We start from the raw sequence: 16,224 nt of genomic DNA, 5'->3' as shown, positions 1-16,224 counted from the left end.
TCACAGAAGGACAAATATTGTATTAGTCTGTTACCATAAAAAGCCAAGGGAAGGTTTATACATGGAACAAAATTTTCTTTGCTGGCTACCAGGCACCCCAGCAAGGAATGGGAGGGATGTGAGGGAACACTGTTAGCTAGGTAGAGACAAGTATTGATTTGGTTAAAGAGAAGGGAAATGTATCAAACATGAGTGATCAACATGGTGGCATTGAGCAAGAGGAAGACAGAGAGAGGTACATGGGAGGTACAGACAACAAAAATGAACCCATTTGCACATACAGTACTGCATTGTCAGTGAAGGCAAACATGGATATGTGGGTGAATAGATGGGTGTACAGCCAGGACTATGAGGTGTGTCTATGGAGGGGGGAATGTACCCATACCATGTACAGCCTTGGCATAATGTTTCTTAAAGTGTATTTGTATGTTCTGTAAGAATTCCCAGGTGTATAGTAGAGTTGACAAGGGACAAGTTTGTAGTCACTTCTTGGCCATAGCCAACTACCCAGAGGGAGTGAATTGTTGAACCTGTGGGCTTGGGACATAGTCACAGGGAACATCAAGCTCAATTGGCATAACATACTACACAAAGCTTTGTTCCACCTCCTACTTTGGTGAGTAGTGACTGGTATCTTAAAAGCTTACAAGCAGGCATCTAGATGCAACAATGGGTCTCTCCTCATCCAGAGCAAAGAAGAATGAAGAAAACCAAAGATTCATGGAAACAGTACTAGTGATTGTACCCCCATGCCATCTGCAGCCTATATTATTATGACACAAGAACTAGATGGTGCCTGGCTACCACCGTCAACCACTCAGAGGGGGATGTATGTAGGAGATCCTGGATAGTGTGGAAGAACAATGTGGAATAAAACTCAAAATCTTTATTAAAAAAAGGGGGGGGGACATTGTTTGCTGGTCTGATAGAGCCTGATGGATCCAGGCCTCTAGCTGCCCTTGAGGTCTGGAATTGCACCCACACTTGTGGCGTCTAGTCAAACAAAAGACAGGCATATGAGGTGAATACTAGGTAGAGGTTACACTAGGTAGATACACTCCTTGGAGAGAACAATCATGAGAGAATAGAAGGGCTGTGTATGCACAGGGAGACAGTTCAGGGGAAAGGAGTGTATGGAGGGATGGACACAGGGAAGAGATAACTATCAGGAGGAAATGGGACGGGAGCTGTTGCATTGGGGTAAATTACAGTCAATATCATGAGACAAAGTGTATGTGAACTGCTGTATGGAAAGTGAATTTGCTCTGTAAACTTTCACCCAAATCACAATTAAAAAAAAAAAAAAATTGGATCATTTCCATTGTCAGTGCCATAAAACTGTTCTATCTTATGAAGTTTCGTTGTTTTTTTTTTTATTATTATATATTATTTGTTTTGTAGAAAAGGACTGTTTGAGTGTAATGTAGTGTAAACATTATGGGAAAAGATTCTGTATCATTTTCTGGTAACCCTGTTGGCACAGGGCTCTACTACTATCGTAAAAGATTGCATTAGATTTCATGAGTAGAATCTTCAACTGGGCAACTCATTCTCATATTTACCTCCAGCCTTCTTCTAGGCCGATACATCCCTTCCCACCTGTCTGCTGAAAATTTTCCCACATGCTCCATCCCAGATTCCTCTCCCAGAATATACATTTCTCTTATGGTATATATCTAAATGATAGCGCTGTTGTTTCAGATAGCTACCAGGTCTTCTTCTTCCACAGCTGACATCTACTTCTTTGCCTGCATGTAATATTTCCAGAAAGCACTAAACATTGTCTCCATGGCAACCACCCTACTGTAGGCCACATAATTTCTTGTCTAAAACTTCCCAAGATCCTTCCCAGCCATCTCCTATCCCTGAATGACAATATCTTTTTTGGAATTCCCTCTTCACAGTAGTTTGTGGTTATTTTCTTAAAATAGATACTGGATTTGCTCCTTCATCTTCTCAAACTCTCCTATTGTATAGTACTTTCTAGGGACTCAGGAGTCCTTGGGTGGCACAAATGGTCCCAACACCACCAAAAAGTGGACATATTTTGGGGAGAATAATTTGAGATGAGACCTGTGTGGAAAAATTGACAGTGGTACTGTGGAAGAAGGGCTTGCTGTAATTCCACAAAGATGATAGTCAATATGCAATTCAGACCTACAACCTTTTTTGGGGTCTATAAATTCTCAGGTGTGGTCACAAATGAGAAATGCAGGCTTTACTGAATCAGTAAGTTTTGACCACATCAGAAGGTGTAGCTTCACAATTACTTCCTCAAAAGGAGAACTTCCTGGAATAGAAAGGAATGTGAACTAGGGAACCTTGTTAAAATGACCTTAGTGTATGTTGGTAGAAAGGGAGCACGTAATATGTGGAAGATTATTTGGAACTCCTATGGGAATCTTCTGTGGGAATTTCTCTTTACGCTCAAGTGGTATAACTCAGTAATGCTATTGATTTTGAAGAATACACATAAAAGGTTGCTGTTGGGATTGTTGATGTTGGAGGACATGGAGTCAATTCCAATTCACAGTGACCTCATATGACAGAGTAAAACTGCCCCACAGTGTTTCCTTGGCTGTGATCTTTCTGGAAGCAGATAGCCAGGGCTTTCTTCTGAGGAGCCACTAAGTGGGTTCTTCAGAGTCAGGACTCATTTTAAATCCCTCAGTGCTTAGGGGATACTGAGCTTCTGTTAAGAGTGATGGAAAAATTTGGGAACAATGGTGATGCTTGAACATCACAATGAACAAAATGAAAGTCACTGATCTGTACATGTGAAGATTGTTGAAATGATGAAGGTTTTTTTTTTTGTTGTTGTTGTTGTATTTGTTGTGTTGGTTGTTCTTCAGCCAATTACAACTCATAGTGACCCTGTAGGACAGAGGAGAACTGCCCTATAGGGTTTTCTAGCCTGTATTCTTTATGGGAGAAGATCACCAGGTCTTTCCCTTATGAAGTTCTTGTGTGGATTCAAACTGCTGACCTTTAAGTTAGCAGCCGAATGCTTAAAGATTGCACCACTAGCGCTCCTTGTGTATATATTTACCAAACTAAAAGAAGTAAGAAAATGGAAAAGCTAAAAGAAAAAGAGCTAAACTTTTGAAATGTGATAGGCTGAACTCCGTGGGAAGCTTTCAGTTATGAAGTATTTGGTCTCTTCTGTGGATTTCCTCCTCAATTACACCTCTCTTAGAGCTACCCACAGCTTATTGTAATTGACATGTTCCCATTGCTGGCATCCCCGTGAAGCCCAGGAAAGAGTTACGATTCACAGAACTGCAATCTGGACAGCTGGAGATTAAGCGGTCCTTAAAATTCAATATTTCCACCGTGCCTGTCATCTACATGGTGTGGAGATGGTGGAACTATGGAATTCATCACAGTGAAGATGATGCTACCCACTGGCAGACTGTGGTTCAGGTGAGTGCTGTAGACATTCAACATTCCCCTCTGAGGTAATGTCTCCTCCTGACAGGAAATTTAGCCCACACTGGCTCTATCAACAGTTTTACCACTGAAAACCAAACTAGACCATTGCCTTTGAGTCAACTCTGACTTATGGTGACTTCATTTGTGTGAGTGTAGAACCGTGCTCCAGAGTTTCCATGGCTGAGAACTTTCAGAAGTAGATTACCTGGCCTTTCTTTTCAGGTGCCACTGGGTGGGCACAAGCCACCCACCTTTAGTTTAGTTATGTAGTAGTTAACCCTTTACACCCTCCCCTGTCCCCCAGGGACCCTAGTTTTGCTAAAGAAATAATGACATGTGGAAATGTTAATAGAGAAGAGAGAAAGAGCTCCATGCATACAACCCAGTAGCGCCACAAAGGAGGCCATTCACTTCATTTGTTGAGAACCCATGTTGATAGGAGATAACTTTTTCACAAACTCCACTCACTCACTACCCTCCAGTCAATTCAACTCATACTGACCCCTCCTTGAATTTCTTTACAGAACTAGATTGTCCAATCTTCCTTCTGAGAAGTGGCTGAAGGGTTTGACAGGAAGGGAAATGCAGTGCTGGAAGGAGCAGTTAACCTGATACTTGATCATGTCAATGACGTATCATGTATCCCCTCCATATTCACACCTTTGTAACAGACAAGGACCTAAGCAGCAAGGAGTAGGACTGATAGCACAGAACTCCTATTGCGTGAGAAGTGAGCAACACATAAATCTTCACCAATGGCTTTTTTTCTTCTTGCTCTTTGTAGATTTAACCACTTACACATCACCTGCAGGGCCCCATTGCCAGAGTTTATCTTCACCCTACTCCCTCCTCTGTTGTCTCCTGAATGAGAAAACCAAAATATATTCTTTCTTTTTAAGAGCTATCATGTGGACTACCAGGTACAAGAAAATATGCTGCTGTTTTTGCCTCCACATGTTTGTTGTTGTTGTTGCTATTGTTGTTGTTGTTAGTTGCCGTTGAGTCACCTCCAACTCACAGTGACCCTATGCACAGCAAAATGAAACACCACCCAGTCCTGTGCCAGCTCCACAATCCCCGCTATACTTGACACCATAGCCACAGCCACAGCCACAGCCACAGTGCCAATCTGTCTCGTTGGGGACTTTCCCCTTCTTTGTAGACCCTCTGCCTTACCAAGCATGACATCCTTCTCCAGGGAATGGTCCCTTCTGACAACATGACCAATGTAGGTGAGACAAAACCTAGCCATTCTCCCTTACAAGGAGAACTCTGGCTTCACTTCCTCCAGGACAGATTTGTTAGTTCTTTTAACAATCCGTGGTACTTTCAGCATTCTTTGCCAGCACCACATCTCAAATGTATCAGTTCTTCTTCAGTGTTCTTTATTCGTTGTCCACCACTCACATGCATATGTGGCAATGGAAAATGTCGTGAATTGTGTGAGGTGCAAGAAAATATATGATCTCAGGAAAAGAACAAATTCTTAATGCAGAGCACCATTCTGCTTTTCAACAACCTGAATGCTGCCTCCATATGTTTGTTTATGGGGAAAACTTCTCCCCTCAGTTCATCACATTGTTTTCCTTCTAGACTAGATCCCCTTTTTTGAAAAATAGACTAGATTTCAATAACTAAATGTATCAAAGAGGATTTCTGAATAGGAATATCTCAAAGGGGATAAAACTCACAAAATCAAAAGACCCCCAAATTAGGTAAGAGAAGTTTGATGTAAATGAAATTTCTTAAGTTAGAAAAATCTTGGCCCAGTAAGTTTAGTGTTGTGAAAACATAATCTTGTTCTATTTCTATTTCATAAAAAAGAATTTGCTTTAATGAAGCATAAAGCTGCACAGATGCTGCCAAAAACAATGTCATTTGCATGGAATGCTCCCTTCAACAATGGGAGTTTCATTTGTAAATTTTCATAATTATTGAGACATTTGTGAAAGTGATAATAAGAGCACCTTTTTTTTTTTCACTCCCTCCTTCTTTTTTTCGAGAGAGGAAAAACTTTGAATTGTTATCATTTTCTCAAATTAACACCACCAATAGTGCTTCCCTTTTTGGCTGTTATTCCATAGGATGTCACACTGATGTTAGTGTTTTAAATCCACAGCAAAAGTTCCAAACAAGGAAGTCAGAGAGGTATTCCTGGAAGTTCCCCATCTCAGGCACAAATCACCATTTATGTGTTCATGGTCTTCCTTGGATCTCAAGATTGGGTAGCTTCTTTTACATTGAAATAAATGTGACACTCTGCCTCAGTACAGCCCTACAAATGGAGGTTTGGGAGGGTTCTAATTTGACTCTGCTCAGCAGCTGCCTTCACTGAGAGCCACCAAGTAGAACTGAGGCCCAGAATTGCTCATAGTTACTCCATGAAATTCAAAGCCAAGGTTCTGAGATCTAGCAATGAAAACAAAACACAGAACATTCTTAAAGGCAGGTGTATTTGCCTATAGGTTGATGAAGGAGGGAAGGAGGAAGACTGTGAAAGTTACCAGATATCTTGGAACTGTAGAGACAGCCAAACCCAATATATATATACTAAAGAGTATGTGTGTGTATGTGTTGTATGTGTATCCCCTTTTGGATTCCCTGAGATGCAAACACAGTTAATACCCTTAGATGCTAAATAAAAGTTGGGGTTCAAGTCCACCAGACAGATGTTGGAAGAAACATCTGGGGATCTATTTCTGAAAAAAAGTCACTGGAAACCCTATGGACCCAGTTCTACTCTGACACGTGTGGTGTCACCTTGAGTTGGAGAAGGCTCCACAGCAACTGGTTTGGTTAGGTACTCTTTATTAAAACATAAATTTCATGAATGTTGTATTTACCAGCAGATACAAAACTTCGTCCAAGTATTAGCCTAAGATTTTGACTTCCAGACTTCTTTATTCTCTGAGTTGAAGTATCTATGAATGGAGTGAAGTGAGTAGACTTGTCCCTGCATATCTGACCTTCCCAGAACTCCCTAGATCCCTAACAATGCTTTTCGACACAATTATCCAGAAGGGCAGGTTGAGGTCAAAGCTGAGTTGTGTTAACAAAAGCTAACACAAGTTTATGCACAGACCTAATTATCATATCAGAATTAAAAGCCCTTCTGTGCCATTTCCCCAGACCACAGATGAGAGGGTCCAACTGGCAGACATACGACATAGCAGGTGGTTCCAGCTCTGAGTGGCTGCTGTCAACGTGCATGGGTCCCAAGGATGTACACCCCCCCAGCAAGCACTTCTACTCCTCCGGAGGTTAGTCTCCCTACCCACCCTGGCAATTAATTCGGCTACTCAAAGGTCAGAACTCCTCACCCCCAGGACAAGCACTTCCTGTCCACCAGCAGTTAGTTCTTGTTGTTATTGTTAAGTGCCATCAAGCCAGCTCCGACTCACAGCAATAACAGAATGAAACCTGACTGGTCTTGCACCCAGCCTCACAATGATTTCTATACCTGAGCCCATGGTCTCAGGCACTGGATCAATCCATCTTGTTGAGGGTCTTCCTTTCTTCACTGACCATCTACTTTACAAAGCATGATATCCTTCTTCAAAGAATGGTCTCCTTTGAGGCCATTCCTTGGTCTTTCAAAGTAGGTGAGACAAAGTCTGGCCATTCTCACTTCCAAGGAACATTCCAGCTGCATTTCTTGCAGGACGGATTTGTTAGTTTTACTGGCAGTCCATGGTACTTTCAGTATTCTTTGCCAGCACCACAATTCAAAAGGATCAACTCTTTTTTGGTCTTCCTTATTCATTGTCCAGCTTTCAATTGCATGTGAGGCGATTTAAAACACCATGGGCTTGGGTTAGGTGCCTTTGTCATCAAAGAAACATCTTTGCTCTTTAACACTTTAAAGAGGTCTTTTGCAGATTTGCCCAATGCAATATGTTGTCTGTTTCCTTAAATACTGCTTCCATGGGTGTTGATCGGGGAACCAAGTAATATGAAATCTTTGAAGACTTAAATCTTTTCTCCACTTATCATGATGCTTCTTATTGGTCCTGTTGTGAGGATTTTCATTTTCTTTACATTGAGGTATAATGTGTGTAGCAGACTGTAGTCTTTAATCTTCATCAGTAAGTGCTTCAAGTCATCTTCATTTTCAGCAAGCTTGGTTGCATTGTCTGCTAAGTCATTGCCATGAGATTGCACAGTCTGTACAGCTGAGCATCTTCATCTCCTGCACACTCATGGACAACTGTACTGACGCTCTTTGTTCCCATTTTAAATCTTACTTTCTGTGGGGACATCAATCCATCATCATGATGCTGTCATTAGGTGCTGTCGAGTCGGCTCTGACTCACAGTGACCCTGTGGACAACAGAATGAAGCGCTGCCTGAGACATGGCACTTTTCTCAGAAGCGATGACTTTGTCCTTCTTCCCAGTCTGTCTTATCCTGGAAGTTTCACCATAGGTAACCCTGTTGGTATTTGAAATACCAGTGGCATAGCTTCCAGCATCACAGCAATGTGCAGTTTGACAAACTAACAGAGGGGTTGAAGAGCAGCATGATAACGAAACATCACATGGAAGGTGTGTAGCATGTGTGTAACATGTGTACTGTTGGTGGCTTAACTGTCTCTCTCTCCCTCTTTATGTTCTTGATCTTTGGCAACAAATTATCTGAAGGCTTTTGGGTAAGTCACTGTACTGCTCTAATCCTAAAAACTTTACCATTGAAAAAAATAACAACAACAACAAAAAGTTGAAGCAAATAACTTGTAGACCCCATAAGGGTGTTACCATAATGTGCAGTTGTTTTGTATACATGTGTACATAACGAGCTCTGGTGGCACAGTGGTTAAACACTCGGCTGCTAACTGAAAGGTCAGTGGTTTGAATCCACCAGTGGCTGGGTGAGAGAAAGCTGTGGAAGTTTGCTTCCATACATATTACAACCTTAGAAACCATATAGGGCAGTTCTCCTCTGTCCTATAGGGTTGATATGGGCAAGCATTGAGCCGTCAGCATTGGATATAGTATGTTATTGTATATACAATGAAAATTGTGAGGGCCAAACTTGATGGAACTCTCTTGATGTTTTCAGGTTTTCCAAGTCTTCTACCTTTGACAGGGTGCAGTCTTAACACTTCACTGGTGCTGTTTATAGTGGAAAACATGTGAGTGTTCCTTCTTAGACAGATTTCTAACTTATACAAATTGCAGCTTTCTCAGGATTTACAGATGTATGGATATCAGTTGCTGTGGCATAGATGCCATCTCATGGAAACCTTATGTGTGTCAGAGTACAACTGGCCTGTAGAGTTTTCAGTGTGTGATTTTTCAGATGATGATTGCCAGGCCTTTCTTCGAAGTGCCCCTGGGTGGACTCAAACCTCCAATCTTTCAGTTAGTGACCGAGTGCATTTACCTTTTGCACTGCCGAGGGACTAAGTTGTATGAGGAGTAGAACTGCCCCATGAGGCTTCCAAGGCTACAGTCTTCACAGGAACAGATTGCTAGGTCTTTCTCCCTTGAAGTCGCTGGTAGATTGTAACCATCAAACAGGGTTCCATGTATTTATGGGTAAAGGAGTGCTTGTGTGTAGTTGTGGGGTGGGATTGGGCATGTTGATCTAAGTGAGCTGGAAGCCACTGGATGCTCTATACACAGAAGAGAAATGATGTGTTTGGAGTAATAACGAACCACCTGGCTCCTGGGGGAGGTGGGGCAAGACTGGAGGACACAGTCAGCAGTAGAAGGCCAGGGCCATTCCTGACATGAAATACTTAGGAGGCCTTTGTATGAATGTGGCAGATGATGGTGGCATGGGTCAAGTATGAGACATGGTAAGAAGCGGTTAGATTCCATATTCTGACCATATTCCATATTCTGAAGGTTGTGCTAACACCATCAGCTCAAGATGTGAAAGAAAATTACGTATATGACTCCAGAGTTTTGGGTTGCACAGCTGGAAGAAAGGAGTTCCTGTTACTGAGAAGGGGGCTTCTGGGATGGAGCAGGGTTGAGTAGGAACTGGGAGACATCCTAGTTTGGTATTGGACACAGCTGTTTTGAGATGCATGTGAGACATCATGCAAGTGGAGCCAACAGGAAAGCACTTGAATCCTACAGGGTGAGCTCGGGGTTCAGTCTGCATTCAAGGCAGACATTTGAGATGTTTATCCACATGAAGATGGTTTCTAAAGTGACAAGACTGGGTGAGATCTTCAGAAGTGAGTGAAGATGGCAACAGAAGAGATTCAAGTTCAGATACCGACACTCTCCTGCTTAACTGATGGCGTCTTGGTGAGGCACTCTTGTTCCTGTTAGCTGTTGAGTCAATTCCAACTCATGGTGACCCAAGGGTGCAGAAGAAACTGCTTTGTGGGGTCCCCAAGGCAGTGATCATTGGATAGCACATGGCTTGTCTCCTGTGACACCACTAGGTGGGTTTAAACTGCCAACATTTTGGCTAGGCATGCAGGACTTAACTGTTTTTGCCACCCAAGGACTCCTGGGGAGGAAAGAGAAAGGGGAGAATCCAGTTGACAGTGGTGGCTTGGAAGCCAATTGAACATGTTTCACAGAGAAGGGAGGGACCAATGGTTTCACAATTGATGATGAAAGTGGGACATCAACAGCTCTGCTGAACCTGCAAAGCCAGGAGACTGGTGTCTCTCATGCCTGTCATACCTGGGCCAGGCATTCTCCTCCTTAAGTAACATGAGTAGTGATTATACTTTTTGATGTATTTCCCCAGATGCAACCCCCTTGAACTCCTACTTGAAGATGAGCTACTTCAGGATCCCCAGATATTTACCTACAATATGTGTAGTCCTGGGGCACTGGGAGTCACTGGTGACTCAGCATGTCCCAGAATGAGTATGTGATCCCCCAAGAGATAATTAATACCATTGTTTGAGAATCACATCATTAGATAATCTCTCAGTATTATCTGGACTGCAGACTCTTCCCTGAAACTTTGGTAATGAATACACTTTGAATATAGCTCCTTTGCCTGAAAACCAAATAGGAGGCCTTCCCATCATTAAAAGTAAAGGGGCTCACCAGAACTTTAGACATGAGCTAACCAAAATCATAACCAAACTCACTGTTGTCACAGTGTGTCTGACTCATAGTGACTCCTCCTTGGGTTTTTGAGGTGGTATCACTATGGAAGTAAATTGCTTAATCTTCCTTCTGAGGAGTGGCTGATGGGTTTGAAGTGCCAGGGTTCTGGTTAGCAGTCAAATGCCTTAGGGCATTAGGCCACCAGAGCTCCCAGACATGAGACACCTTAGAAAAAATAATTTAAAAACATCACTAGAGTGTCTACCATTCAAAAGAGGTAAGCTATCCTGAGAGGACCAACATGGATAATACCCCTTCAGTCTTCTTCATATACATCATTAGATATTAGCTAAGGTCCCTGGGTGGTGTAAATGGTTTGTGTTCAGCTGCTAACTAAAGGCTGGTGGTTCAAACTCAGGTAGCAGTAGTATAGAAGAAAGGCCTGGTGATCTGTTTATGCTAAGATTATAGCCAAGAGAATGTTGTGTATCATAGTTGTATTCTGCAATACACAGAGTCATGGAGTCAACTCAAAAAAACTAACAAAAATAGGATATTCTTTGCACCTCCATGTGGGTGGTATTATAGCCAGAACGGCTGACTACATTTTTCCTGTGCTGGCATCTTGAAAACAAAACCCTATAAATCCTTTGTGGTGAGAAGCATCCATACTTGCTCAATTTGTGGCAAAACAAGAAGTAGAGATCTCTTATTGTTAGGTGTTGTGAGTCATTCTGATTCATAATGACCCACTGTACAGCAGAATGAAACAGTGCCCAGTTCGGCACCATGCTTACAAACCCTGCTATACCTGAGCCCATCATTGCAGCCAGTGTGTCAATCTATCTCATTGAGGGTTTTCCTTTTTTGCACTGACCTCTATTTTACCAGCATGATGCTGTTTTTGAGGAATTCATCCCTCTTGATGACATGTCTAAAGTACATGAGACAAGGTCTCACTATCTTTGCTTTTGAGGAGTACTTTGGCTGTACCCCTTCCAAACCCGATCTGATTTTTGGCAGTCCCTGGTTTAGTCAATCTTCTTCACTAACACCATAATTCAAAGGCATCAATTCTTCTTCAGTCTTCCTCATTCACTGGCCAGCTTTTGCATGCATGTGAGGCTATTGAAAATATCCTGGTGTGGGTTAGATGTACCTCAGTTCTCAAAGTGCCATCTGTGCTTTTAACAACTAAAGAGCTCTTCTGCATGCAGAGTTATGCCCAGTGCGCTTTGCCACTTAGAGTCCTTCCAGGTTAACATATATTTAGTCATCTTCATTTGTATATATTCTGAATGGGGATTTGTAGAGTAATAATTCCAGAACCTAATCTCTCTCTTGGTGCAGAGAAGGCTTTGCCTTATGAGACCAACTAGAAATGTTCAAATTACCAAAATGCCTATTATTGATCAGTCAGCCAGTTGATGATGTGGATAGAAAATGGTGCAAATTGTTTTGCTTACTCCTGTTTGCTGTGCTTGGCCAGTTCAAGGATCAAAGGCTGCAGGACCCCTCAACTGGAAACAACTTTTTGAACTCTATTCCTGTCTTTTTCTTGTCAGAGTTTACAAAAGTGATGCAACTTTTTTTTTTTTTAATCTATTTAGATCAACTAATTCACAAACACTTCTAGTGTGTTTTACAAAAAATTATTAATTTCAAGACAATGAAAATTTGCCTGGATTTTTTTGGTATGGAAGCACCTAGAAGGACCACTCTATATTATAAAATTGGGCCCAAAAAGTGTGTCATATAATTTATAGGCTGTATTTTAAGACTGTATTTTGTAGAATATATTCAGATCCCCTAAAAAAGAGTAGTCTTACTAAGTATTTGGAGCCCTGGGAAGTGCAAATGGTTAACATGCTTGGCTGTTAACTTAAAGGTTGGCAGTTCAAGTCTACCCAGAGGCAACTTGGAAGGTCTGATGTTGTGTTCTGAAAGTCAGCCATTGCAAATTCAGTGGAGCACACTTCCTCTCTGACACACGGGGGAGCCAGGAGTTGGAGTCAACTCCACAGCAACTGGTTCACATTGTGGTTTCAGCATATGAAAGGTAATATTTTATTCCTTGAAAAGTTATCATGACATGTGTAAATATTTCAGCTTTGCTGTTGAAATAGGACCAAATGCAGGTCCCTGCCCAGTGCACGCTCAGGTCAAAACAGTTTACATACTAAGTGATTAAGAGGAGAGAAAATTATTTATTACAAAGCAGCAATGCAAAGAGTAGGGGTACCTCTGTACCCAGATCTGACTCCCTGAATCTCCATCAAATTACAATTTTGTAGATTTCAGAAGAGAGGGTTATGCACATTCATAAAAATTTCAGGAATTTGGGCATGCAATGGTTGACAATTGGCTGAAATTTCCTTCATCTTGGTTTAAAGGAAAAGTAGTAATTTGAGTCAGTAAATTGAGTGCCTGTATACCGGATGAATGACACCAGCTTTCTGTCATCAGCTGATCAGAGCTTAGGCAGAGGGGAGTGTTTGTTCCCAGTAACTTTGTTCCTCTCTGCCCTACTGCACATGTCCATGGGCCAGAGTTAATTTTCAAGTTGTTTTCTAAGAAACATTACATGTTTATCACTTGTACCTATGGAAACAGCAGGAAGGATTTTTTTTTTTTTTTCCATTCAGTCTTAAGGAACTGAGCTTATTGTATTTACTCATCTGTCTCCAACTGGGATCGGGGGGGTGGGGAAATAGTTGAGGGTAATTAAGTTTACTTATCTATCTATTCCCATCCAGGTTCCTATCTGTTCTAATTATCTGTCTTAACCAGGGTGGAGTCAATAGTGTTGACTTTACTCAGTTTCATTGTCATCCTTGGTTGTTGAATAAAAGGGACTGTCTTTTGACTGGGATTTCAGACCCCCTCTGCGTCACCAGCTCTGGCTAGTCTCTGGCTTGTAAACTCCACCATCAACAGTGACAGCAGCGTGACTGTGACAATCGTTTGAGATCTTCCTGAGGAACAAGATATCCCCATGCAAAGTGTTTTGGAGAGGGATGGTCAGCAGCAAGTCCCTTGTCTCCATCAAAAAGAAGCAGAGAGAGACTATGGATGGGGTAAGTGGGAACTGGAAGGAGGAATTATTTCAATGGCAGGGACATTTAAGTCACAGAACATGAACTGAGAAGAAGCCTTTGCTGAACTAACAGAAGAAAAGAGTTGCAAGCTTCCTACCTTTTTTCTTTGACTGTGAACATTCGGAGAATGGACAGCCTGTCAACAGTTCTGCCTTTTTCAGTGACATGGTTAACTAGGTGTGGGCCTGTTGTGGTTAGTTGCTGTCCACTTGACTCCAAATTCAGCAACCCCATGTGCAAGTAGAACTGCTCTGTAGCTCTTAAGGCTATGATCTTTCAGAAGCTGGTTGCCAGGCCTGTCTTCCAAGACATCTCAGGGTAGGTTCGAACCATGATCATTTTGCCTAGTAGTCAAGCACTTAACAGTTTATGCCACTCAGAGACTCCTACTGATATCAAAATGGCAGCCATGACTCTAACATAAGAGAAACAATGCAAATGATTTCCATCTTGCCTGGCCAGCAACTGACAAGATAGTAACTCTGAATGTCTGTACATTTTGGTCTTTTTATTTTAATTAATAAGTGAGAGATGTCATCTGCAGAAGTTCTCCAGCCTCATTTAGTGTATGTTCCTTTACCTTGTCATTATAGAACTCACATAAACACCTGTACTTCGATTCACAAAATGGACTCCAAAAATGCACATGTGTTCAAAAAGGCTTTTAAAAAGATTAGACCTTTTTTTTTTCCCTAAAGATTCCAATATGTGATCCATTTAGAATGACATATGTCACCAAAAGTTCCTGTCACTGATAGTTATTTGTTAAACTCTTGGTATTTAATTTTAAGGATCTTTCTGGCAGTTCCACCTTCTACTATGAAGGGCTTTCTAAGTGCTGGTGGTGCTGCCTGCCTGTCTCAAGGAACCAATGAAGAGCTGGCACTGTGTATCACAAAAATGGAAAACTAAAGGGCACAGGATGAAATGTCAACCCCCTCACCCACATCCATTCATAGCCCCATAGCATGAAGCGATAGGAGGAAAAGTGGCAATTCATTTCTATCACAGACCAATCAGATAAATAGGATGTGGACAGCATATTTAGTTCTAGTTGGTCAGAGACCCAGAGAAGCACAAAAAAAAAAAAAAAAAAAAAGAAGTGAGGTTTTTGAATGACTTGGATTTTTCAGTCCACAAGAGGAAAGGTACATGTCACATGAATCATTAAAGTTCCTAGTGTGAACATTTAAAACTCACTGCTATTAAGTAAGATTTGACTCAGAGCTACCCCTCCTTGGGTTTCTTTTTTTTGGGGGGTGGGGAGGGTGGATTTTAAACACAGTTGTCTTTTTTTTTTTTTTTTTCAATTGTGATTTGGGTGAAAATTTAGAGAGGAAAAACACTTTCCATACAGCAGTTCACATATACTTTGTCTCATGATATTGACCACAACTTACCACAATGCAACATCTCCCCTCTCACTTCCTCCTGATAGTTACCTCTTCCCTGTGACCATCTCTCCATGGACTCCTACCCCCTGTACTGTCTCCCTGTGCCTGAGCAGCCCTTCTTTCTCTCATGCTTATTCTCTCCAAGGAGTGTATCTACCTCAGGTAAATGCTCAACTGATATCCCTGTCTATTGTTTGGCTGGAAGCCACAGGTGTGCATTCAGTTCCAGACTTGAAGGGCAACTAGGGGCCATAGTCTCAGTGGGACCACCGGGCTCCCTCAGGCCAGCAATCTTGTACCCCGCTTTTTTTTTTTCCCCAAATGATTTTGAGTTTTGTTCTACATTGTTCTCCTTGTCAATCCAGGATTTCCTACAAAGATCCTCTTCCAAGTAGTTTACAGTAGTAGCCGAGCACCATCTATTTCTTCTGGCCTCGTTGTCGTATAGGGTGCACATTGGATAGTGTACCAGTCACTAGGACTAATTGTTTCCATGATTTTTTGGTTTTCTTTATTCTTCTTGTCTTTGGATGAGGAGAGACCCATCATTGCATCTAGATGGCAGCTTGAAAGCTTTTAAGATCTCAGTCACTACTCGCCACAGTAGGAGGTGGAACAATGTTTTTGGTAATATGTTATGCCAATTGAGCTTGATGTCTTCTGTGACTATGGTCCCGAGCCCACAGGTTCAACTACTCAGTCCCTCTGGGTAGCTGGCTGTGACCAAGCAGTGACTACAACCTTGCCCCTTGTCAGCCCCATTATGCACCTGGGAATTCAGATCATACACATAAAGTTATTGGACCACTTTCTGCCAACACTATACATGTTCTTGGGAGCACTCTCCACTTCATATACATACCTAATATTTCAGCTTGTCTACCCATTTATCCACCCATATACCCACATTTGCCTTCACTGACCACACCGTACTGTATGCACAAAAGGGCTCATCTTTGTATCTGTACTTCCCAGGTACCTCTCTATGTCTTTCTCTTCCTCGATGCCTTATCTTCTGTGTCTGTGTTAATTGGTTTCCCTTTTCTTGGTTGAAGAGAGTCTGGGCAGTCTTTCTGCATAGTCCACCATCTTGCCAGAACTCCAATTAACAGAGATTTTAATACAAAAATGCCATGATTCTGTGGAAACAACAGACTATCACAGTCCATACAAAGAAGCAGGAGAAAGTGGTAGAAACAAGGGAGCAGGATACAGACCCAGAACACATCCCTGAGGAAGAAGCAGCATTGGAACTCTCTGAAAAAGGAATTCAAT

General features: G+C 41.9%; 1 protein-coding gene across 1 annotated transcript in view; it reads left to right on the top strand.

The window, feature by feature from the left end:
- LOC103211267 (anosmin-1-like) overlaps window positions 1–8,530 on the top strand; it is a 22,804-nt gene extending 14,274 nt beyond the window's left edge. Inside the window, 3 exon segments of the mRNA XM_007957207.1 lie at window positions 3,238–3,423; window positions 6,562–6,692; window positions 8,491–8,530. Coding sequence (XP_007955398.1) covers window positions 3,238–3,423; window positions 6,562–6,692; window positions 8,491–8,530 — 357 coding nt within the window.
- Window positions 8,531–16,224: the final 7,694 nt, after the last annotated feature.

The sequence above is a fragment of the Orycteropus afer genome, unplaced genomic scaffold, assembly GCF_000298275.1.
Source record: "Orycteropus afer afer isolate SDZICR_OR568_19922 unplaced genomic scaffold, OryAfe1.0 scaffold00714, whole genome shotgun sequence".
Lineage (NCBI taxonomy): Eukaryota > Metazoa > Chordata > Mammalia > Tubulidentata > Orycteropodidae > Orycteropus > Orycteropus afer.
The sequence above is the reverse complement of the archived record's forward strand: the minus strand, read 5'-3'. Positions and strand labels throughout refer to the sequence as shown.